The 24,414-nt window shown below is 31.6% G+C and overlaps 1 protein-coding gene across 1 annotated transcript; it reads left to right on the plus strand.

Moving 5' to 3' along the window:
- Positions 1–1,068: 1,068 nt before the first annotated feature.
- On the plus strand, positions 1,069–20,538 carry MS3_00006796 (uncharacterized protein). The gene is made up of 7 exons (XM_012938012.2): positions 1,069–2,243; positions 4,860–6,173; positions 7,359–7,926; positions 10,162–10,858; positions 13,182–13,241; positions 18,065–18,178; positions 20,276–20,538. The coding sequence occupies exons 1-3, from the start codon at positions 1,194–1,196 to the stop codon at positions 7,797–7,799; spliced, it is 2,805 nt and encodes a 934-aa protein (XP_012793466.1). The 5' UTR covers positions 1,069–1,193; the 3' UTR covers positions 7,800–7,926; positions 10,162–10,858; positions 13,182–13,241; positions 18,065–18,178; positions 20,276–20,538.
- The last annotated feature ends 3,876 nt before the right edge of the window (positions 20,539–24,414 follow it).

Raw genomic sequence — 24,414 nt, forward strand, 5'->3', positions numbered from 1 at the left:
ATTATTTGTCTACTCACTGTAATTCAGACACTAATTCACTATGTTAATTTCTGTGTGTGTATGATTGAGCGCGTGTCTGCACATTAACCTTAATCGATTCTCCTATTCGTTGTAACATACAGATAATCAATAATTTATCCACACTTGATTGACACTCAAAAATATATATGGATTTTTAACTCTCTCTCTCTTACACACACACTCTCTCTTGGTTTCACAGTGTGCTTGCTCGCTGTACGCTTGCGGATTTTATTTATCTTTAACAATAAAATATCTCTACAACTGGTGTTCAGGTTTCTGAATAATCTCGAGTAAATCCATAATTCTACTAGGAGATTTAGCCTACCTTAAATTAAATATTCAGTTAATGGGATATCGTTTATTGGAGTCAGATATAGAGGAAATTAGCCTCAACAATTACTAAACTATTCATTAACATTTCAACAATATGATGTGCTAATCATCCGTAATCCAATATAAGTTCAATTCCAAACATTAGGGAATTATAAATCTTGAAAAAAGAACATCCTACTAAATGAATGTTTGAAAGAAATCGGTAGAAATTATTTTAATCAAATCCGACTTATGAATTAACTACACATACTATAATAGTTATAGGTTATACTACTTAAAACCTAATATTAGTAATAATGTTCGGTTAACTTGTTCTGAGAACTACTGCCGTAAATTACGGACCAACTGTTGTAATTTAAAATGTTGTTTATCAACCAAAAAACGACTGTCTTCTGTAAATCCCTTATGCAATTTTTGTTAGACATCTTAAAGTGTTACTAAATATTTGTTCACTAATAAAGTTGACTACCTACTGATTAATGCTACTTCTCAAGATGTCAAATTGACTGAACAGAAAATAACATTTTAATGAATCATAGCAACTGGTCGTTCACTACTAACGACTATCAGTATTGAAATCAGTGTAATCGATATGTGTTTTCTATCACCAATATGTTAAGCAATACAACAAAGTGATATACTATTTATCATTATAATCATTGAGCTAGGTTTAGTCATCTATAAACCATGGTTTTATTCATGGTTTGTTAATCAGTGGATCACAATGTGTATTTTGTGTTGGTTTTTTTCTGTTCATCCATTTCTAGAAGCATCATTTTGGATAAGAAACAATTCAAATCATTATGAAATAGTAGTTCATCATATTTCGTACATTTACAATGTCGTTTAATAATGAAACTTATAATTTATCAACCTCATTATCTAATGAGACTGAAAAATTAGCCAGAATAACTAATGACAATTGTTCATTGTTCAGTAATTACGAATTCATTAAATTATCAAATTCTTATCCATCTCTTAATTGGAATAGTAATATCAATAGCCATGACATCACATATACAAAACCCAATTTATGTCCCAATGAATTGAATTCACTAACAGAATCAAATAGATTTCATTCCATTAAATGTATAAACTATGACAAAGAAACTTTGCCAAATATGAATACTGGAAATCCATTAGACTATTCTATAAATTCTTTAATCAATAAGAAAGAAAAATCAGTATTACCAATAATCAAATCATCTTTTTTAACTGATTCTAATTCTAATCATAATTTAATTCAATATTCAAATGGAAATAATAACATATACAACACATCACCATCTACTTGTTCAATTGAATACACTTCGAATTCAATAAAAAATGAGATCAAAAGTCCTAAATTGAATGAAAAACTTACATTGAAACGTAGATATTCCAAAAATCTTTCAAATTCATCTACTAAACATTCTAAGAAGTATATGAGAGTAGATTATAACAATGATACCGGCCAAAATCGTTTCATTATTGATCACAATAACCAAAATAATAGCACCAGTCATTTTCCAACGACTAAACAATTATACACCGATAATTTAGTTAAAGAAACATCAGCTTTAAATAAGACTATTGTTTCTACAATCGAATGGAAAACGCATAATAATAATAATAATAATAATAATACAGATTTTAAAGGGTATAATAAAAATTCCATGGATACCATAAAATTAAGTAAAACTGTCCAGTCAGATGACCAAAATATTCTATTTAATGATAACCACAATGAAATCAATGTTAGTAATGATAATGATAATAATGATACAAAAATGAATACAATCTCCACAGGAGCTTATAAATATTTAACTTGGCGTGAAAAAGATCGTAGACGAAGATTTCGTGAAGAATGGAAACATTTATGGCTTGTTATACCATATGGACGTTATGAGGTCAGTTATCCATATTAAGTTATAATTTATAAAGAAGTAAGATAACTTATTTTGCAAACGCTTAAAGCTAACTATAAATGTATCAGTATTTCATAAAATTTAGGGCATGATATTCTTAAAGCAGTGTGGTCGATTTGGTCTTATACATTTAGACATACCAGTTAAATCATTGGTCTGGCTTCAAAAATCCTGAAACTATTCGATCAATTTAGTAAAATATCCATAAATAAAATAGATCAACTAATAATATGTGCATTTTAAGTAAAATAAGCAGTTTCTTTTAAGGAATCCAATACTCCTGGTGATTAGATTTATTCCATTTAATCAACAGGAGACTTCAATTAAAGAGGTCTATAGCATCACACAAATGATATTTCAGTCATTTTTACTGTTAATTTTGTCATTCTAATGTAGATGGTCAGATGACTAGATGTTTGAAGATTAGAATAGTTTGTAATATATATTTTATTAAATATTACTGAATGGTTGAAGGATTCATATTATGCTGTACTTGACAATGATTTGAACAATCTGAACATACCGTGTACATACGTTCTCCCGAAATATTTCAAGTCTGTAACTAACTGCATACATTTTTAAAAGACAAAAAAAACAAAACAAAATGTGACAAGTTAGTGACTTTTCAACAGAGTAATGAATCAATATTATTACAAGTATTTATCAACAAGACAGAAACCAGAGGATACGTCTATATTTTATGGTACAGTTCAACAATGAGACAGTAGTAATTTTTAAAATGTATGCAAATATATTTTTGAAACAAAAAAAAAGACGAAGTGAGAGGAAAACTAAATTAACTAGACAGATGAATGAATACTCAAAAGAATGTAGTAGTAGTAGTAATGGTAGTAGTAGTAGCAGTAATAGTATGTATAATATATCATTAAACATCTCCTATATACAATCATACATGTTAATATTAGCTATAAAAATGTGGTATACTGTTTATATACTACAGCTCACATTTGTATTAGTCTCAATTCATTTTGATTAAACTGTCATTTATACTATGCATCAATTACAATTTTATTATTCTGTTTTTCTTCCTTAGACGAATTATTTATTTTTGATTGACAATATTCTTTATATTACACTTTTATGAGTATGGTGATCTATCATAATGCACACACATTCACACACACACACACACTGTCTCTCATACACACACACACAAGCACAAAAACACTTGTCATCAATAAAACTAAATTTAATCTTTAAAAATTGTAACTACCATTATAAACTACCCTATATGATTCATATAAATGTACTTTATATTGAATATGTATATAATTTATTTCTTAAAATATGTGTTACTAACAAGTATGGTACAATTAAAATGATGGACATGCTTATAAATGGAAATATATGATAAGTAATTGAGGATGATGAATACATTATATATGTACTATTAAATAGTAATTTATGTGAGGTAATTTATGAAGCTTTATTTTTCTTGATCAGACTAATTTTTAATTGAACCAAACAAGTGAATTTAAAGAAGAAAGAATAATGAACTAATATTAAAACTGTATCCATTAGATATCTGAACTCAATTATTAAGGAATTCATACAAGTTAAGATAACTAAAGTAGTATAATTCGATTGTATGAGTAGTAATTACATATTTTTAATGGATTTGATAATTTATATTAGATATAACCTTTTATTTGAATAATAAGTCTTATCACCATTGGATACCGGCCCAGTGCTCTAGTAATCTAGCGCGAGACTGATAGGTCCTGGGTTCGAATCTCGCGAGGCAGGATCGTGGATGCGCACTGATAAGGAGTCCCACAATGGGACGAAACAGCCGTCCAGTGCTTCCGGGTTTTCCATGATGGTCCAGCTTCAAATGACTCACGGATTCAACTATTAAATTATCAGTATATATTTGACAAGCTCAATTTGAGAAAATGCGGTTTTGCCTATATGGCAAATACAGGATTTCGAATATAAGTCCAGCCGTAGTTAAAAGTTTTTATTTAACCATTGGATTCGAATAACGATAGCACACACACACACACATGTACTCCTTCACATGACACATTTTGAACACAATTTAGATTGAATACCTCATATCCTTATCATAAATAAACATTGGAACCGGATCAGAAAAGCGTTTAATACAGCAATAATTTCGGTTTGACTTATTCTCGTTAATTTTAGTTACTCTCTTGACAAAGCTCGAACCAGATTACCAGCTTAAATGTTGAAATGAATTATTCAAATTCGAATTGATGAAATTATTTTAAATATAATTTAGCATCTAATATTTTTTGTAAGCAATGATGGATAGTAGCTAGCAGTGGAATCCAGGACGCGCGTTCCGTCCTATTTGGGACTCGTCAGCTGTATGTACCTACATCTCAGATTTGATGTTCACTCTGGGACTCGAACCCAGTACCATTCGCTTCAAACGCCATCGCGTTATCCACTCAGCTACTGAGTCCTGATAGCCACTTGCTTGTGTAAGGGGGTGAATTTAAATTCACTTGGTATTATTTAGCTTTATTTTTACATATGTAGCGCCAAAATTATTCGTTTAAATTTGAGTTATATATGACAACCTAAAACCATTAAAACTTTATTTTTAAGGTTATGTGCCTTGTATGTCACAAAATTATGACACAAAGAAAATTAGATACAATTAAACGTCATAATGTTCGACGACATGGTGAATTACAAGGAATGTCTCATATGGAAAGACAAATCTTATTTGATAAACTATTAAAACAACATAACGAAACAATGACAAATACATCTGATATTTTATCAAATAAACTATCTAATAAATCAAAACCTAAATATAAATCTACATCTGATAATAATACAATTAACTCTTTAAATGGTAAACATTCAAATGAAATGGTCAATGATTTAATACAACATACAAATAGTTGGTTAACTAATCCGAGTTCTGAAATAAATCAAGTACCGCATCCGATTATGAAAAGTTATTCCTCATCAATTAATTTACCATTTTCTGATCATATACCATACAAAAGAAATAAAAGATTGTTTAATAAAAAAGATAAAAAGTTGCATACAACTACTGAATTAATAGAAAATACTACTAACAAAAAAAATAAACGTTTACCAAAAAGGTTACAAAAAGACAATTCACATTGTTCTTTATCTAATTCTACAGAAAACTTAAATGATCATTATAACTTATCTGTCAGTACAAATCCTCTTGAAAGATTATCATTTATTGGATGGAAGAATTATTCTGATGCATTAGATATTTCCAATTTGGGAGATCAATTAAAAACAAGATCCGATAAAAAAACATTTGTCTCCAATGTTACATCATCAATTTCAATGATTCAACCATTATCATCAGTTTCAACAATATCTCATCTAACAACTAATTGTTCTTTACCATCTCTTTCAAATGCTTCATTTGTTTTACCATCTAATTATGAGATAGAAAAATTGAAACAATTAATAAAGCCTTTTATTTCATTAAATTATAATCTATTTTCACAATCATTATTATCATCATCACCACCTATAAAATTACCAACATCATGTTATACAATGGATAATTCAAATAAATTTATAATGCCTAGATTAAGCAATGAATTAAATTGTACTACTGTAGGTGGTGATATATTGCATACTAATTTGATGAATTCAATCAATAAAGGAAATCAAAATATTCGACTTGATATTGAAGAACACATTGTAATGAATGAATATAACAAAATAATGTCAGATGAATCTTCAGAAAGAATAGTCGATGAAAAATTAAATGATAAGAATTATCCATCAAACAGTAATAAGAATAATAATAATAATACGAGTAAGGAAATATCTCCGGTAAACCAGTCTAATCTATTAAATGTTAATGAAAGTTTAAAACGCTTAAGATCATCATCATCATCATCACATTCGTCAAATGATCCAGTAAGTTTATTTATAGGATACCATGTATTTTTATTTATATCCACATTGGTAAACTAATATTAGGTACATTATCATTTGTTAGTGATCAAAAAGTGCTATCTCTGAGAGTTAAAGTAAGGCAAACAATAAGAAGTTATTGTGAAAGGCTAACATGATATAATGGAATTTAAAAAAGTAGCTTATGAATACAGAGTTGCTAAATAGAAATAAATCCTCCTTAGGATATCTTTTTTAGGGATGTTTTTGTGAATTATACAAACAGTAAGCTATGTTTTTTGTATATAATTAGGTGAATTTTGCAATAACTTGAACAATATGTCTATATAAGGATAGGTCCTGGGTTCGGATCCCGCGGGGTGTCGGATCATGGATATGCACTGCTGAGGAGTCCCATACTAGGATGAAACGGTCGTCCAGTGCTTCCAGGTTTTCCATGGTGGTCTAGCTTCATTTGACTCATAATTTCAATCAGTGGAATTTCTTAAATCTCCACAAAACCCATTCTGATATAAGGATTTCTTTAACATGGATTAATGTCAGTCACTAAGTTTCAAGGATAGTTTTCGAGAAAAGCTGCAATCAGTATACAAAATAGTGACGAGAAGTAAATATATGTAAATAATACACATAAATAATAATGAATTATACCTCAGGATTTGTAATAAAGGGATATTATTTGAAAAATGACACCATTCATTCTTTTATATAAACTATTTATAATTCGATAACCCTAAACATCCTGTTTTTCCTATGAGATGCATTGGTTACTTATTCTTAAACTCTTTAATGGACATACTAAATTAGATTGTTTGACGTAACCGAAAAGTCAGTTTAGAGACTGAATGTCAAATATAATATCACTGGTAGAAAGATAGGTCTATCACTTGTATTTCTAATCAGTACTAATCAAACACTGAACAATACTGTATTGTTTGGAAACCGTGCATTAGGCGATCAAAGATATTTTGTAAAAGAAAATAATACTAATTTTACAAGTGGAACTTACAGAAACAGTTTCTATTAAATAGCTATAGTTTTTCTCAGGGGAGGGAACTGTTGACTATTTCTCAATTACTCGTATTTTAATTACCATTATTTTAAACGACTTTAAGTGAACTTTCTATTAACCAGTATATGGAACTATTAACTAACTATGACCTATTCATTGATATATTTTATCAATAGAATCCAAATTTCGCTGAACTATCTTCATTCATGATAGCCTCTTGGATTGAATCTATTGAAAATTCATCAAAAACCTTACATTCAAATTTACCTGAACCTACTTGGAATATTCAATCAATAAATGATTCAAATCAATTAATTATCACTAAACCAATAGAAAGATTCACTTCTTCAAAATGTTCAATAGATCAATTTCAATATGATCATGATCATGAAATCAATCAACAAACTATTCATTCAACAGATTTTAAATTAAATACAAAAGCTAGTTCAAATCTAAATAAATTTACTATTTCATCTTTATTGAATACAGAAATAATGGATAAGACAAAAATTGGATCAGAAATGATAGAAAATGATAATTATATTCATACATTTCAAAAATGTAATCAGAAACAAGAAACTACAAAAATTATATCGAATCCTCAATGTCTTTCATGACATTATTATTATTGTTGTTGTTGTTGTTTAATCTGATCTATCGGGCTATGTATATATGTATTTATGTACAAAAATGTCTTGGTAACCAGTAATACATTCGAAACAGATTGATACCATTCAAAAGAAAGTAATTAAGTTATATTAATGATACAAATTAGTGTAATTCTATGGATTATTTTATGAACTAAGATCAGAATATCAACTATCTTTGAACTTAGAAACTATACGATTATAATTAGAATAAATTAATTTCATTTAGGATAATACATACTACTCACTATGTTGTCATTATTGTTTTATTGAAATTAATTGAAGCTTCAGAAATACAATAAGTCTTTATGTGCATTATTAAAACAATTTCCTGAGAATGTTCAGTCATAAAAGTATTTTTATGAATAATAAATATTGGCTGATAATTAAAAGAGAGTAAGTCATTGTTTACCTTTATTACAAAGTGATTTTCGAGTAGTTTATGATTCATATAACTTTATAGACTATTAAATCAACATCTGAGACGAAGCATGGGATACAGTGGACAGCTAGAATGCAGCTGGACGATCTAGACTTCGCAGATGATCTGGCTTTTCTATCACACATGCAACAACAAATGTAGGAGAAGACAACCAGTGTAGCAGCAGCCTCAGCAGCAGTAGATCTCAATATACACAAAGGGAAAAGCAAGATTCTTCGATACAAAACAGCATGCACCAATCCAATCACAATTGACGGAGAAGATTTGGAAGATGTAAAAACCTTTACGTATTTGGGCAGCATCATTGATGAACACGGTGGATCTGATGCAGGTGTGAAGGTGCAGATCGGCATAGAAAGAGCAGTATATCTAAAACTAAAGAACATATGGAACTCAAAACAATTGGTAACCAACACTGAGGTCAGAATTTTCGATACAAATGTCAAGACAGTTCTACTGTATAGGGAGGAAATTTGGAGAACTACTAAAGCCATCATCCAGAAGATACAAATCTTTATAAGCAGTTGTCTACGCGAAATACTTCGGACCCGTTGGCCAGAAGCTATCAGCAACAACGTACTATGGGAGAGAACAACTAGATCCCAGCGGAGGAAAAACTCAGGAAGAAGCGCTGGAAGTGGATAGGACAGACATTGAGGAAAGCATCCAACCGTGTCACAAGGCAAGTCCTCACATGGAATCATAGAGGCCAAAACAGGAGAGGAAGACCAAAAAACACATTGCGACGAGAAGCGCAGACAGATGTGAGAAGAACGAACAAGAAAGAACTAGAAAGGAAGACCCAGGACAGAGTGGGTTGGGGAATGCTGGTCGGCAGCCTATGCTCCATTGGGAGTAACAGGCATAAGTAAGTAATTAATAGACTACTAAACAATCGAACTGAAGTCTATATTTTAAAGTTGACATTTTTATAACAAATGAATTATCAAGTACCTATGATGTAATCTCTGTGACGATTGTAAAACTCATATTGTGTTCATTCATATCATGAAAATATAGTCTACATAACATGGAACTAATTAGTTCTAAAACAGGGAAAAATACAAACTTGTAAAAGTTATGTAATCTTCATCATAGATTAATATCAACCGGAAAAAAGTGATCAAGTCTGTGTCTTGTTATCAATGTCCATTTATTACTCTATATTAGATTAATCCTAACAACTATATGTATCAAACATACTAAATTATCAAAATTTATTTGTCTATTTTGTGAAGTTATAATCAAAAACAGAGATAATTTTGTGCAAAATGTGAATCTTTTGGTTTTTTCTAATTTTGTAAATAGTAATAATAATTATAATCACTGGGTGGTGATCAATGTCATGTATGTCATATCCTTCTCAGTGCAGATCGAATCCTATCAACCAAGTTGCAATGTAGCCCCACCAGTCTAGGTAACACTACGTTGTGTGCACTATGTTGAGATAAGACCTAAGTACAAAACCTAGGTCCAGGGTTTCTTGTTGACTACCTTTAACCACCATGTTATCTCAACATAGTGCACGCAATATCGCGTCACCTAGACTGGTGGCCACATTGCAGCTTGTTTAATAGAATTCGATCTGCACTAAGAAGGACCTAACATACTTAATGATCAATCAATTGTAAATACATCTCAGTCCTACAGGAGATCAGTCGCGGCCCGGAAAGCCCAGTAGTAACGTCTTCGACTGTGAAGCTGGGTGACATGGTATTGAACCCGTCAGGAAGCATCAGTTCCCTTAAGATTACAGGTACACCTTGCTGACGAGTGCCAAATAGCACAAAACTTAGGTCCAGGAATCCCTATTAACTACTTTCAATCACTATCTTATTCGTAAATAATATTTAAATTATTTAGCCTTTATTTCTTGTTACTACCTTACAGATATCTAAAAAATGGACAAAACAATCAATTCATCTAATAATAAATACACTTTAATTATCCCACAGAAGAAAAAAAACAAACATCCCTTAGTGATACCAAAGTACATACATGATCTTTCAAATGTGATTAATAACTATAAATGAAAGAGTTAAATTTTCTGACGAAAAAAGAACAACAAAACAACTGAGAACAAGTTAATTGAATATAATTAATACACAATCAAGACTCATTTAAATCTTTTATTCATTTACAATATCAAATCCTGTAATATACCAACAAAGAATAAGTAAACAAAATAATAACTTATAGATTCCATTTGTTTATCATTTATTATGTTCAATAGTGTAAACAATCATTAAAACTTACTAGTAACAGGTTGTTGATCCAATGATCCAATGTAAAGATGACTTAAGATTTATAATGTATGTTTCAAAGTAATTGTGATCCTATTCTTTCTAAGATCAATACTATCAAGTAATCTAAACTTAATGTTATTGTTTCGAAAAAGTTTCATTGTTCGTTTTTTTTTCAAAGCACATCCTGATCTACTTTTTGTACAGGATTTCAATATCCTTTTAAAAAAAACAAAATTTCATACTAAACGAATCATTTTATAACTTATCAATCATTGATTGTTCCTTTTCTTTTGTTTTTGGATGTTCTAATGGATTACAATGTAGGAAACGATCGATATTATGTAAGTATATCTTCATAGAATTTATTATGTTGTTAGGAAATTTCGTTTTTATAGATCTTGAAGGTATTCTCCTTCCCCTTGTTGTTGTTGCTGTTGCTGTTGTTGTTGTTCTTGTTCTTGTTCCATGAATACTAAACTATATTCCATGATAATGATACATTTTTATAATAAAATCTATATTGACTAGACTCATTACGTAATTCATGAAAAGATGTAAAATAAAACTGAAGTTTATTAATGTATGATATAAGAGTTTCTAAATTATTATTTTAGTAAAATGTTTATCATCAATTTTGCTAATCTAGTCTGTTTATCTTGTGGACATATTAAAATAACTAAATTGATATGAAAAAACAAGACTTAAATTTTTATGACTTTTCAAAATCATAGAAACGTTAAGTCTTCTAATTGAACGTTAGATTCAATTCCTAAACTTTTCCATTAATCCCCAGGCTAAATCTACACAGAGAATCGAACATAAGAGAAAAGGTGTGAACCATGAAAGAAATGCTTTAATCCAAAGATTCATTTACGTACAGAAAATCTAGGGTATTTATGGTATTTTGGGTGGCCTTGGGCTTCGGAAAATTCCGGAACGCTACTAAATATAGTAACAGTATAGGTAGTCATTTAGTCAGAAATGTGATATGTGACTTTTCACTTTCTAGACGTTTCTGGCAAAACCTCTATTGAATGCTGATTGGATAAGATGTTTCTCAGCGTTTTCAGAGCCTTTTTTGGCGTCTTTTGAAGAATTTCCTAATTCTCCTCAACAAAAAACATTGCTTCAGAAGTTAACAGTGTATCACTTGTCTCGGTTTTAACAGTCTAAATTCAAGTTACCTAGAGTAGTAATTACAGCTTAGATTAGATAATATATTTTACTCAAGCTTTTAGTTGCATCTAAAAAAGTATGGTGGCCGGAATAAAAATCAGATACATAATTGCTTTCTTAATACGAATATCCATCCAATATAGGAATACTACCGAGGAGTCACATACTAGGGCAACATGGCCTACAAGTACTTCCACGTTTCTAATGGTGGTTTAGAAAAGATCGATTCGTGATTTTAACTGTTAAAATATTACGCTCTCCACAAATCCCTTTTACTAACAATAATCGTATATTCACTAGTGACTAGCTTCAATATGTAGCATCTAGAGTTCTATTAAGAAACTATGACCAATCGAGTTCAATCCATATCGGGTGTGAAACAGTTGCCCATCTCACCCAATGGATGAGGGTTGCAAAATGTCGTGAATTAATTTAGGTTGGACTCGAACACCTTATGATGCTAGCTCACTGTTCGGGAGGTTAAGCATTCGCGTGCGAGACTGAAGGTACTGGGTTCGATTCCCTGTGGTGAGGTCGTGAATGGGCACTAATAAGGATTCTTACACTAGGAAGAAACGGCCATCCAATGCTTCCAAGTCTCCAATGGTGTCCTAGCTAAGATCATTTCGTGCTTTAGACTGTGGCGACATACTGCAATTAAAAGAAGAACAAACTGTAATCTCTAAAGAAATTTGATAGTTTTAGAATGAAACTGCTTTTTATATTTATATCACATGAATATATAAATTCTTGTAATTAGAAAAATCTTCAGAATGGAACAAAACTTCCAAGATCTTCGTGAACACCATAGATATGATTGCTTTCTTAATCAGTGGATAAAATAAATGTATGTGGGCTATTCAAGGTGTATCTGTAGTCAATCATTTATAAAAAAACATCTTTATTAATAGTATCAATAATGTGTTATATGAAAATTTAACTTTGATTATGTTCGTTGAGTACACTAACGCATGTTTTACATATATTTAAAAGAATTGCTCAACATGTGCGTCTCCGACGATATATATTCAATTAAAACTAGAATCGTTGAACAGCCGTTTAGTCCCTAGCCTAAAACTCCTCAGCAGTACGCATCCACTATCCCGCATGCCGTATTCGAGCTCAGGACCTTCGGTCACGCGTGGGAACACGGTACATGACCTCAATCCAAACCAGAAACACTAGAATCACTTGAAGTTTTATCCATAAACAGAGCATACATTTTATACTTTGATTTCTAAATAAGAGAGATAATGCCCATTGACTGCATATTATTATTATCGATATTTGCTATATGTATATTTGTATACACATTTCCAATTTAATTCTATTTGAAAAGAACTTTCACATAAACAAGCCATGATACCTTAAATATTAAACAAGTGTAATCGAGATACCTTTTCATTACTGCCCTAATAGAAGAGGTAACATCAAATATTCATATTTAACAGTAATCACAATTACAAAATTTCACCTTTATAACTATAGACAGGCAAAGAAAGCAGAACTGATACATCAAATAAACATATAGGCATAAAAAGAGATACAGTAACTTTCTGTTTGCCTGTTTGTTTGTTTCTTCGTACATCACGTAGTTGTGTGTTTTTTTTTGTAAATTTTTATTTATCAACATGTCTGTTGATTGAATACCAATGACACAGACAAGTTTTATGATCACGAACAAACAAATGGTAAATTCATTAATACAAATTACAATCAACCGAATAATGTGATTTGTATACTTTGCTTTAAAATGATAAGATAGATCAAAATGGCAAGTGGGAAAATGGAATTCAACTAGGTTATTTACTTATAAATAAAGTTATCATTATTCATAATAATGATAATAAGTCTCTTTGAATTCTTTGTTAATCAAGTATAAAGGTGAAGAATTTTCTATTATAAAATAAAAGATTAAAGAGAAATGAGTCACGTTCATTAGTTTATAGTATTCATACTACTCAGCTGGATATCAAAGTACTTGACTGGTTTAAAATCAGGTACAATGGAAACGTTGATTGGAATTTTCTTGATATCTACATATGTAGTTGTGATACGTTTGTCTGTCTGTTTGAGGTGTTGTATGTTTCAGTGTAACTGAATAAAACAGTTTGGATTATTGAAATTTTATTCTAAATGAATCGTGTTAAGGGATATATTGTTTTCATAAACTTTTATGAAAGTTGTAATAATACCTTGTTAAAATAATAAAATATAAATAAATACAATATGAGTCCCACAATAGGACGAAATGGCCGTCCAGTGCTTCCAGGTTTCCAACGGTGGTCTAACATTAATCGGTTTATGATCTCAATCAAAAACTTAATAATCTCCACAACACCTATATTGGTAAATAAAATGATTGTGACTATATGTATTATTTAAAAGATAAATATAGTTAAAAACAAATTGATTTCAGATGTCAATATGTACTAATTTAATATTGGAATGGTCAGGGTGATTGCAATAATCATTTGCTCAGGAATTCGATTCCAAGATTCAGTAGCTAATGATACTGTTTATCTTATTTCACCTGTTATATTGATTAGACTTGATCAACATTACCTCATAGAATATATCAAACTGTCCAAGTTAAGGTGACTTATCAGTGTTTAGATGTATATGCTCTAACTAGATAAGGTGACAAATGTAAATCAGTTTATTTATCTATTTAAAGACATAAATATTGGTAAAAAGGGGCACCGAAGGCATATGTGCCACACAAGTCACTTGATTTGTGTGCGGGCTGTGATACTTCTAGGTGCCCTAATCGAAGCGGGTAGTTTTCTTAGGGGGCCACACCCCAAGCCTTCGATCTAAGGGTTTGATCCACAAGGCAATGTAGCAACGTTAGGGAGTTCAGTCCCATGGTAGCAGGTGACCAATAATTGGTTCGTACGCCATTTATTCCCTCAGGATTTTGGAGCCTACGTGTACCATTGGTTTTGAATAAGGGTTTTCCAACTCCCTAGGTGTCCCTCTGTGTCCACCAAGTCGGTTAAAGCCCCCACCAGAAATTCGATTTTCGTTCTCTCATTTTCACAATTAACCTCGATTTCGAGAGAAGACGGTGAATAGGACTTCCCTGGCAGTGGCTGTATTCGCGCGGCCATGTGAGAGCATTCCGAGAGGGAGAGATAACTCTCCCCACCTGTACCAGGGCATTAGGGGATAAATCATTAAAACGGAAATAATCAGCTGAACTACTATGACTTTTGTGAAATTTCGTTTTGAAAACTGGATGGCTCAATTGTGAATCCTGTGAAAAAAGTATATATACTTGCGATTGTACAGCTTTGAAAATGAATTCGCCGAAAAGAGAACTCTTCGCTGAACTAATCTTTCTTATTTAGTGTCTTAATGGATATATTCCGTTTATCCAAAAAAGTATTGACAGTTCAAAAGAACACTCGTTTTATGAATACCGAATATAAATGAGATACGATGACTAAAATCTTGAATAAACGAATTTCAAAATCCCTAACAAAAACATATTCAGCATTGTATTGTCCTCTTGAGTCAGCCTTCCATTCACGGATACGTTTAGCATAAACTTCCACTTCGGGCCAAAAAACGATCACTTTCTAAACGCATTTCAGAACATTACTCAGAGTGTCATTTGAAAAGCGAATGCAAGACAAACACTAGTTCAATACAAGAGCACCTAACCAACTCCTGACACGTCTCTCCAAAAGAGTCTCCCTTCAAAATAATCTATGCAATCAAAGGAACTGGAGTGATAAGAAACCGATTCAAAAACTCATACCCTTTTGAGGCAATGATGATCAAACAATTCACACTCAGATCCTGTGTGCAGAAACGATACACTCAACCTTTCATCCTTGCTTGGCCCTAATTACCTTCTTCAGTATGTTTCGGTTTTGCTTTTATTCTTATTTTGTAATTTTAAACATTAATCAGTCATTATTATACTTTTGACAATTTTTCGTGATTATTATTCAGTTACTGTTATGACCTTTTCGTTCATATGTGCCAAGCGGGCAAGTACCTTCTATAATTTCAACTCGTAAATTATTTTCATCCTTCTATTCCTCTCTAACCCCCTGGTTATTACGCGATCTCATTTGATATTTGAGGTCTCGAATCACCTTATGATGCAATCCTTCCTATTTTCTGATAGACTTATATATTTACAAAACAGGTAGTTATCCACTGAAGACAATAGTGGACAATCGTGCAATATCGTGAATTAGTCGACGTTAGACATTATCGCCGTTGGATCCCAGCTCAGTGCTCTAGAGGTCAAGTGTTCATGCGCGAGACCGAAGGTCCTGGGTTTGAGTCCCTTTGGTGCGGGATCGTAGATGAGCACTAATGAGGAGTTCCATACTACGACGAAACGGTCATCCATTGCTTCCAGGTTTTTAATAGTGGCTCAAAAATTCAACTATTATGTTCAACTATTAAAGTTACTACAATCTCCACCAACATGAATTTTTCTAAACTCTATTACGAATCCCTTCATGTAAAGAGAACTCAATAACATCGGCATCTTTTTTTCGTCCATATCATCACACCCAACCTTATACTCGAAGTGTTCATCTTTGACACATTTTTGTTTACACTTTAAAAAATTTACGTGCTTTTCATGCTAATGAATGAAAAAAAGAGGGAAAAAAGGAACACTGGAAGATAATAGCCAAATTTGAAACTTTCCTTATTTTTTATCAATTTTAATTAAAAGCATATACATGTGTCCATATTTGTGTGTATGTGTGTGTGTGTGCGTATTTACGTATGAAAATAAGAGACATTCAGAAAAACTTCCGTGAAAAATCCTATTCTTAGCATAAATACAGATTTATATAAAAGAAAAAAACTCTTTACAGCCAACAACTGTATACTTAGATTCAACTTTCTTTTTTAGAAAGTAAACATGTGCATAAATAAGCCCATTCATAATAATAAAACATTAAAGAATCCGTATCTATTGTGTGACTGTATGTGTGTGTATGGGTGTGTTTGAAAGTGTACCTCTGAACATATACAACTTCTAAATGAAACTATAACTCAATCAAGTCTATCTTACATAATTACATTCAACTTTTGCCAAGTGTAAACATCTGTGTTATAAAAATATGGTACAAAATAAACGTACTTCATATTCATTGTTAATATGATCTATCTACTTATTAAATTGTACACATACGTGACATACAGAAACATAGAAAAGAGTTTTATTTCTGCAAATACATTTCGAAATGTTCATTTTTATATTTTTTTTTTCAAGAAAATGGAAAGTGAATTTTAAAACAAAACGTGAAAATGATAAAGAAATTGAATATCTTAGTTTTAGTTACTAGGGTAATCGTCGTAACAATATGAACAAACAAAAGCTTATTAAAATTGTTACATACCCTTCATTGGAAATTTTATAAAGAAATATCAAATAAATCACTTTTCTGACAAGTTTATTTGGATAATTTACGAATAAAATTTCAAGGGAAATAAACAATCATTCCCATGCTTACAAAAAACACTACATGAAGAATTTAAATACATTAATAGGTCATAAATAAAGATGGGTAGTGCGCGTTTCGTCCTATTTGGGACTCATCATCTGGATGTGCCTACATCTCAAAGTTGATGTTCACTCAAGGACTTGAACTCAGTACCATTCGCTTCAAACGCCATCATGTTATCCACTTAACTACTGAGTCCTGATAACCACTAGGTTGTGTAATGGGGTGAAGTGTAAATAGGACGAAACGCGCATCCTGAGTTCCATTACTAATCACTATCCATCTTTATTTAGAATGCTTGTGAATTAAGGCTATATCGAGGCAATACGCACAGTATACATATATGCCAATAACAGACTGATCAATTGCAATTCTAAATATCAATAGGAAGATTCAAGTAAACAATACCAAGTGAATTGTTTACATTGAGAGATTAATTAACAACTGTTAAAAAACATTAATTTCACGCTAATTAAGAAAATCAACTTTAAAAAGAATGTTTACAAATAAATAACTCTGAAAATCAAAGAATCATTGGATTGTTAATTTAGAAAACTTTAAGTTGTTATTAGTCAAGTTGTAATAGAGTGATTTTTTAGTAAAATTGATTGTGCATAAAATTATATCGCGAATTGCCTTAAGGTGATAATATAAACAATTTCATTTTAGATCCACTGGTATACAACTACTTCCTGCTAGCATTGAGCTTTTAATATCATGAGTCCCGAAACATACTGCATTGCAGACTAGTAAACTGAAGAGCATCATCCTAAGACAAAATTATTTTTGAGTACTATCTGGATTTGACTGATTTCCCAGTAGATATCACATAGTAGTGTAAACTATCTTCAAATTGTAACGACTATATCAATTAGTTTTCTGTTTTAGGCAATACATTTATTAAATAATTGGATGGTGACGATAAATTTAATTTGTATATTTTTTTCTTGGTGGAAAAATGCTGATTTGCCGGAAACGCTTGCCTTCAATAACTTCGAACTAGTGAGTTGTACTTAGATTTTTTTTCTCATTTGAAAATAAACTATGTAAAACATATTCTAAAAGTAGAACGAGTAGAGTAGAATTTTGTAAGCTGCACTGATTGACGTCAATCTCTTTGCTACTAACATCTGAACTGTAAAAATTAAAGATGTAATTGTAGGATATCGTTTAGTCACTTAATAATAACAGTTCATATTTTTTTAATTTTAATCAGTTTCTGGTAAATCGATATTTTTAGTATTTGATCCTTCAATCGTAATGGTCGTATATTAGTTTCCTTAGAAATGATTATTATGTGAATCTAAAAAAATTGTAGTATTCATCAGTCATACTTTACCTGATTACTAATTAATCATGTGTAGATGCCCTCAAATGCCCTGGTACGGATGAGAGTGGGGAGAGTCCGCTCTTTCTCTTCAAATGCTCTCACATGATCACGCGTATATAGCCTCTGTCAGGGAATTCCTACTCATTGCCTTCTCGTGGAGGGGGTGTTGTTTAAGAAATCAAGAGGATGAAAAGCGAATGTCCGGCGCTTTAACCGGCTTGGTGGACATGGAGAGTCCACCTAGGGGAGTCGGAAAACCCTGATTCCAAACTAATGGTGCACATGAGCTCCAGCATCCTGAAGGAACAAATGGCTTATGAACCAATCGTTGGTCACCGGCTACCATGGGACAGAATCTCCTTACAATGCTCCACTGCCTTGTGGATCAGACCTTTAGGTCGAAGGCTCCGGGTGTGACCCCCTAAGAAAACCACCTGTTTCGGTTTGGGCACCCGGGCACCATTATAGCACTCACACATATGCATTCGGTGCCTCCTTGTACTATTATCTATGTGTTAAAATAAATAAATAATAAATAAGGTTTCAGATAAAGTTAAAAATTGTTTTCTTCGCAGCTATATAATATATTAAATGACTTCCGATAGTCTTGTAGCATACATAAAGTGATTTCAGTTTATTTCTATGTACTTCCAATAAGTACATGTGCAGGTTACAATAAAAAATATCACCAAATTTCTGAAACATATTGTTGCGTGCTACTGATGTAGACAGATATAAGTAGTATTTATCATCAATCGAAAGTGAAAAGCCTGGAGGTAGAAGGTTAAGAAGATCGAAGAAAAGAGAACGAGAACAGAGAATGATTGTTGTAGAAATGAAGGAAAAATTAAGTCTGAGACGACTGATTGACATTTTGTAAATGAAGTATTTACTGTATGGTTCTCAGATTTAACTAAGATGTTCTGTAATTTTGTATAAAAATACATTCGATTGTCCCCACTTATATTCTCGTTCACTACAATATTACTCATAAATGAATAAACTCCTATCAAAATCCTGAATAATTTTTAACAAAATTGAATACTAAGTGATCAACTGAAATCTTTAATATTTGGCAATAGGAAATTTTTGATGATTATATAAACTCAATGTAGTGCACAAAAACTTAGAGAGGAAAGCCAACTTCTTGTTTAATACAATATCACACAGTGGTATAGTAAAGTATGAAAATCATGTATTAAATACATCATTTACAGAGTTTCTTCACGTTGTTCTCTACATATTCCATTATTCCTCTAATTTCAGTTGTTATTTTGATTTTTCTCCAATTTCCTTTCTATTCTCTTCATTTGAATCTTCTACTGGCAGACATTCCACTTCCAATTGGTTCTACATACTACTTATATCTGTCACCATAAGTCGTATACATTATATTTGTAGATTAGCTCACAACAGTTTGTTGAAGATCCCTATATTATAACGAAATAGTCGTCCAGTACTTCCATATTTTCAATAATGATAATACTATAATCTTCATAAATCTTATTACATCTTATTAGGTACTTAGAACAATTTATCATGGAACAAAATATTATCTTGTAACCATATAATTTATATTAAAATGTAATATCAGTCATACATATAATTTGGAATATAGAAAGAACTTTATTCAAATGAGAGAAAAAAAATATTGATTCTAATTTTATATAGATGAATTTGTTCTTTTTAGAATTTACCAAAGACACTTTCTCTCTCCATATCAACGCCTTATTTTAAACTTTTCTCTTTTTTTTTGTTTTACTTTTCAGTTCACCATCTGTGATTAATTATTTAACCATTTGTTGCTAAACAACTTCTTGCTTATCATCAATGTACTAGACAATAATTATGTTAAGATGAAAAATATGATATAGTTTGTTGGAGAAAAAAAGTTCATTCTTACCTGTAACTAACATTTTTCATTCTGGTAGGTAAATACTTTGATCTTTATAACTCTCTCTCTATCTACCTCCCTCCCCCCTCTCTCTCGTTTTATATATATATCTCCGACCCTTAAGGTGTAGTAAGTGGATAAAATTTTTAATTATGTTCTTTAAGATTTTAAAACTAATCCTTGATCTAAAGGTATTCCAATATAAAGAAGACAACTAATAACTGCCAACAAAAATATAAAGTTTTGTAAAACAAAACAAAAAATATATTATCATTGATTCATGTGTTGTATAATTTGTCTATTTTAAATGATCTATTTATAAGTTTATTTAAGCAATCAAATTCTTATCAGAATATAAAATGGATCCAATATTTGTACATTCCATCATAATTAACAAAAAGGAATTTATATTCACTTGGTGTGGTTTTACTTGAATCTTCTGATTGATGATTAGGACTGCAATTTATCAGTCTGCTATTGGTATATGTGCATACTATGTGTATTACCTCGATATTGCCTTAATTTACAAGCGTTATATACAAAGATGGATAGTGGATTTAAGTGAACTTAAACTTTACCCCATCGCACAAGCAAGTGGCTATCAAGACTCAGTAGTTAAGTGGATAACATGATGGCGTTTGAAGCGAGTTCGAGTCCCAGATTGGACATTAACTCTAAGGTATAGGCACATCCTACTGACGAGTCCCAAATAGGACGAAACGCGCATCCTGAATTCCACTGCTAGCTACTATCCATCCTTGAAAACAAATTTATGTTATTTCTCAATATCTGAAACGACCATTGACAGAAATTCATTATCTATGTTTCATTTTGTCTAGTTATAAAAATTCTTGACTCATACTTTATAAGTAAATTCATGTTCTTCACTAAGTGACCATTGTCCAATGATCTACCTAAAATTTATACCACTTGTCAGAGTTAAATACTAAATTACCGCAGTGAATATAATCAAAATAACTGATGCTTTTGAAAATTCTACTAGTTAAGTAAATACACTCTCGTACATTCCTTAATTAATCCTATGAAATTAAATTGTAATGACAAACAATCATAGATAGTGGTTAGCAGTAGGATCCAGAACGCGCGTTTCGTCCTATTTGGGAATCATCAGTTGGAGTTCATGTTCACCTTGGGACTCAAACTCAGTATCGGTTGCTTCAAACATCACCATGTTATCCACTTAACTATTGAGTCCTAATAGCCACTGGCTTGTGCAATGGGATGAAGTTTAAATTCGCTTCGTATTGTTCGCTTGAATCTTCCCATTGATGTTTAGGACTGCAATTGATCAATCTGTTATTGGCATATGTGCATCTTGTGCGGATCGCCTCAATATAGCTTTAGTTTACAAGCATTCTAAGTAAAGATGGAGGGTGGTTAGCAGTAGAATTCAGGACGCGCGTTTCGTTTTATTTGGGACGCGTTAGTTAGGTGTATCCATCTTCAATTATAATGCTTGTGAATTAAGTTAATACACATAGTATGCACATATGCCAATAACAGATTGATAAATTGCAGTCCTAAACATCGATCGGAAGATTTAAGTGAACAATACGAAGTGAATTTAAATAACAAATAAACTCTAACAAGTTTACATTTGTGTTCATGTTGTGGATTTGATGAGATTATTTTGAAAATAGTTTATACACAAATTAGTTTTACTATTACATATTGTAAAAGATACGCAAATTGTTTGTAAGCGTCTTCTAATGTTACAAAAATAATAATATCACCTAGATGAAGGAGAATAGTTGTCACATGATTGGAAACTTTCAACTCGATTCCTTTATGGACTAAAATATAATTTAAAAGGTTATTCACTAGCCAATAAGTACATCATCCATAATTCACATTTTTAGAACATATGATTTCGTTTCACTGATAATATCTGTAATAAGTTTGTTAACTGTAGGACGATATAACGGAAATGTGATAGTTAACATGAAGATTCCCAAGAATATGCGCATAAACTCTGGGACGGGTGGAAATCTTCACATTTCTGGTCAGCATCGTCGATGAACATACAGTATCCGATCCAGATGTACAGGAAACAATTGACAAAGTAACGACAACATTCTTACAGTTGAAAAACATACTGAACTCACAACAACTGTCAACTAATATCATAGTCAGAATCTTCAATACGAATGTCAAGACGGTTCTACTATACGGAGCTGAAACTTGGAGAACTACTGGAACCATCACCAAAACGTGCGAGTATTTCTAAACAATTGTCTACACAAGATAATCAATGTCCGTCGACTTGATAACATCAGTAACAGTCTACTTTGGGAGAGAACAAACCAGTTTTCAGTTGAAGAGGAAATTAGGGAAAGACAATGGAAGTGGATAGGACACAGATTTTGAAAATCATCAAACTGCATCACGAGGCAAGCGCTAGCTTGAAATCCTGAAGCGAAAGGGAAAAGAGGACGAACAAATAACAACTGTGAAGGACTGCCCAGGACAGGGTTGGATGGTGAATGCTAGTGGGAGGACTATGCTCCTCCACGAGGAGTAACAGGCATAAGTAAGTAAGTATTTTTGCCGTTTTCATGCATTCTAAATAAATAAAAATCCTATAAATAATCTATCATGTCAATCTTTAATAATCAGCCAATCATATTTCTAACTTTCTCTACTTTCATTATGTTTCGTTTAATCAGACAGGTAGGTACTTACTTTATGCTTCAAGTTAAGAGAAGTTTAACAAAGTTGAATTTGTACTGCTTTAATGACAACATACGTCAATGTATCGATTTCATTGGTGAACTATTTCGTCCAATCAAATATTTTTACTGAATGTAATCTGAAATAATCTTGACATAGAAAACATATGTATTAAAAAATCCCATTGTTAAGTGCTTAGGATACGATACTTAAACAATTTGGTTATGATACAAACAAATATTTTATAGTTGGATTCATGAGTTGATCTATGTTAGACCACAACTAAAATCGCAACAATAATAATAATAACAATATTCTCACTAGTGACTAGCTTCAAGATGGATTTACTGAAGTTTTATTGAGAAGTCGTGACAAATGGAGTCAAATCCGTGTCAGGTAGGTACCTACCTCAGACGATGGATGGACCGACTGAAATTAGACATTAACACCGTTGGATGCTGGCCGGCTCAGTGGTCTATAGGTTAAGTGTTCGCGCGCGAAACCGAAGGTCCTGAGTTCGAGTCCCTTTGATGTGGGATCGTGAATGCGCACTGCTGGGGAGTCCCATACTAGCACGAAACAGTCGTTCAGTTTCTCTAGGTTTTCAGTGGTGGTCTAGCTCATAAAGACTCATGAATTCAACTATTTAAATAATTACTATAATCTCCACAAACACCCATTCTAATAACACATGAATTTACCGAGTACTGAAAACTTAGCTAACAAGTAAATGAATTTTTCGAATTTCGGTTTCGTTATTTAATTTGTTCTTAATTACAGGTTAAGTAAAGAAACCAAGAATTTATACGAAGATTTAAGGGTAACGTCATCATCGTCCAAAATTACTTTATACTATTTAAGATATTCAGCTATTTAATAACTGATGTCTTTTGTTGAACTTAATGATAAACAAAGTCAGACTTACATTTCTGCATCTTTGTAAGTGTTATCTGACGTATATTTCTTGGCAGTATGAAATGCTTGATCTTACTGTAAGATTTAAACTAAGTATTCATGAATTCTACCGTTAAACTATCGTTAATCCGCTTAGACCGTTTGAATCTATTGGTTTCCACTGTTAGTTCATTTTGAAACAAACCGTTTGTTAGTTTTTAAACAAAAAAGTAAGATGACAAGAAAGGTTGACTATTGATTCAGACATATCACCTTAGTATGTATCGGAAGACTATTTCTTAACTGTAAATACGAGTGAATCGAGTTCAAATACATATGAATCATGTTTCGGTTGAATTTGAGTAGTCGGTGAACCAACCAAATCGCACTTGACGGCAAAATTGTGAAAGAGGTGGAAACTTTTACGTA

This window comes from Schistosoma haematobium, chromosome 2, assembly GCF_000699445.3.
Source record: "Schistosoma haematobium chromosome 2, whole genome shotgun sequence".
NCBI classification, from domain to species: domain Eukaryota; kingdom Metazoa; phylum Platyhelminthes; class Trematoda; order Strigeidida; family Schistosomatidae; genus Schistosoma; species Schistosoma haematobium.

Bases quoted from the DNA above. Each gene is read 5' to 3' on its own strand.
- MS3_00006796 (XM_012938012.2), top strand. From the start codon at position 1,194: ATGTCGTTTAATAATGAAACTTATAATTTATCAACCTCATTATCTAAT. The intron at 2,244-4,859 runs GTCAGTTATCCA...TTTATTTTTAAG, and splicing joins TACCATATGGACGTTATGAG to GTTATGTGCCTTGTATGTCA. The intron at 6,174-7,358 runs GTAAGTTTATTT...TTTTATCAATAG, and splicing joins CACATTCGTCAAATGATCCA to AATCCAAATTTCGCTGAACT.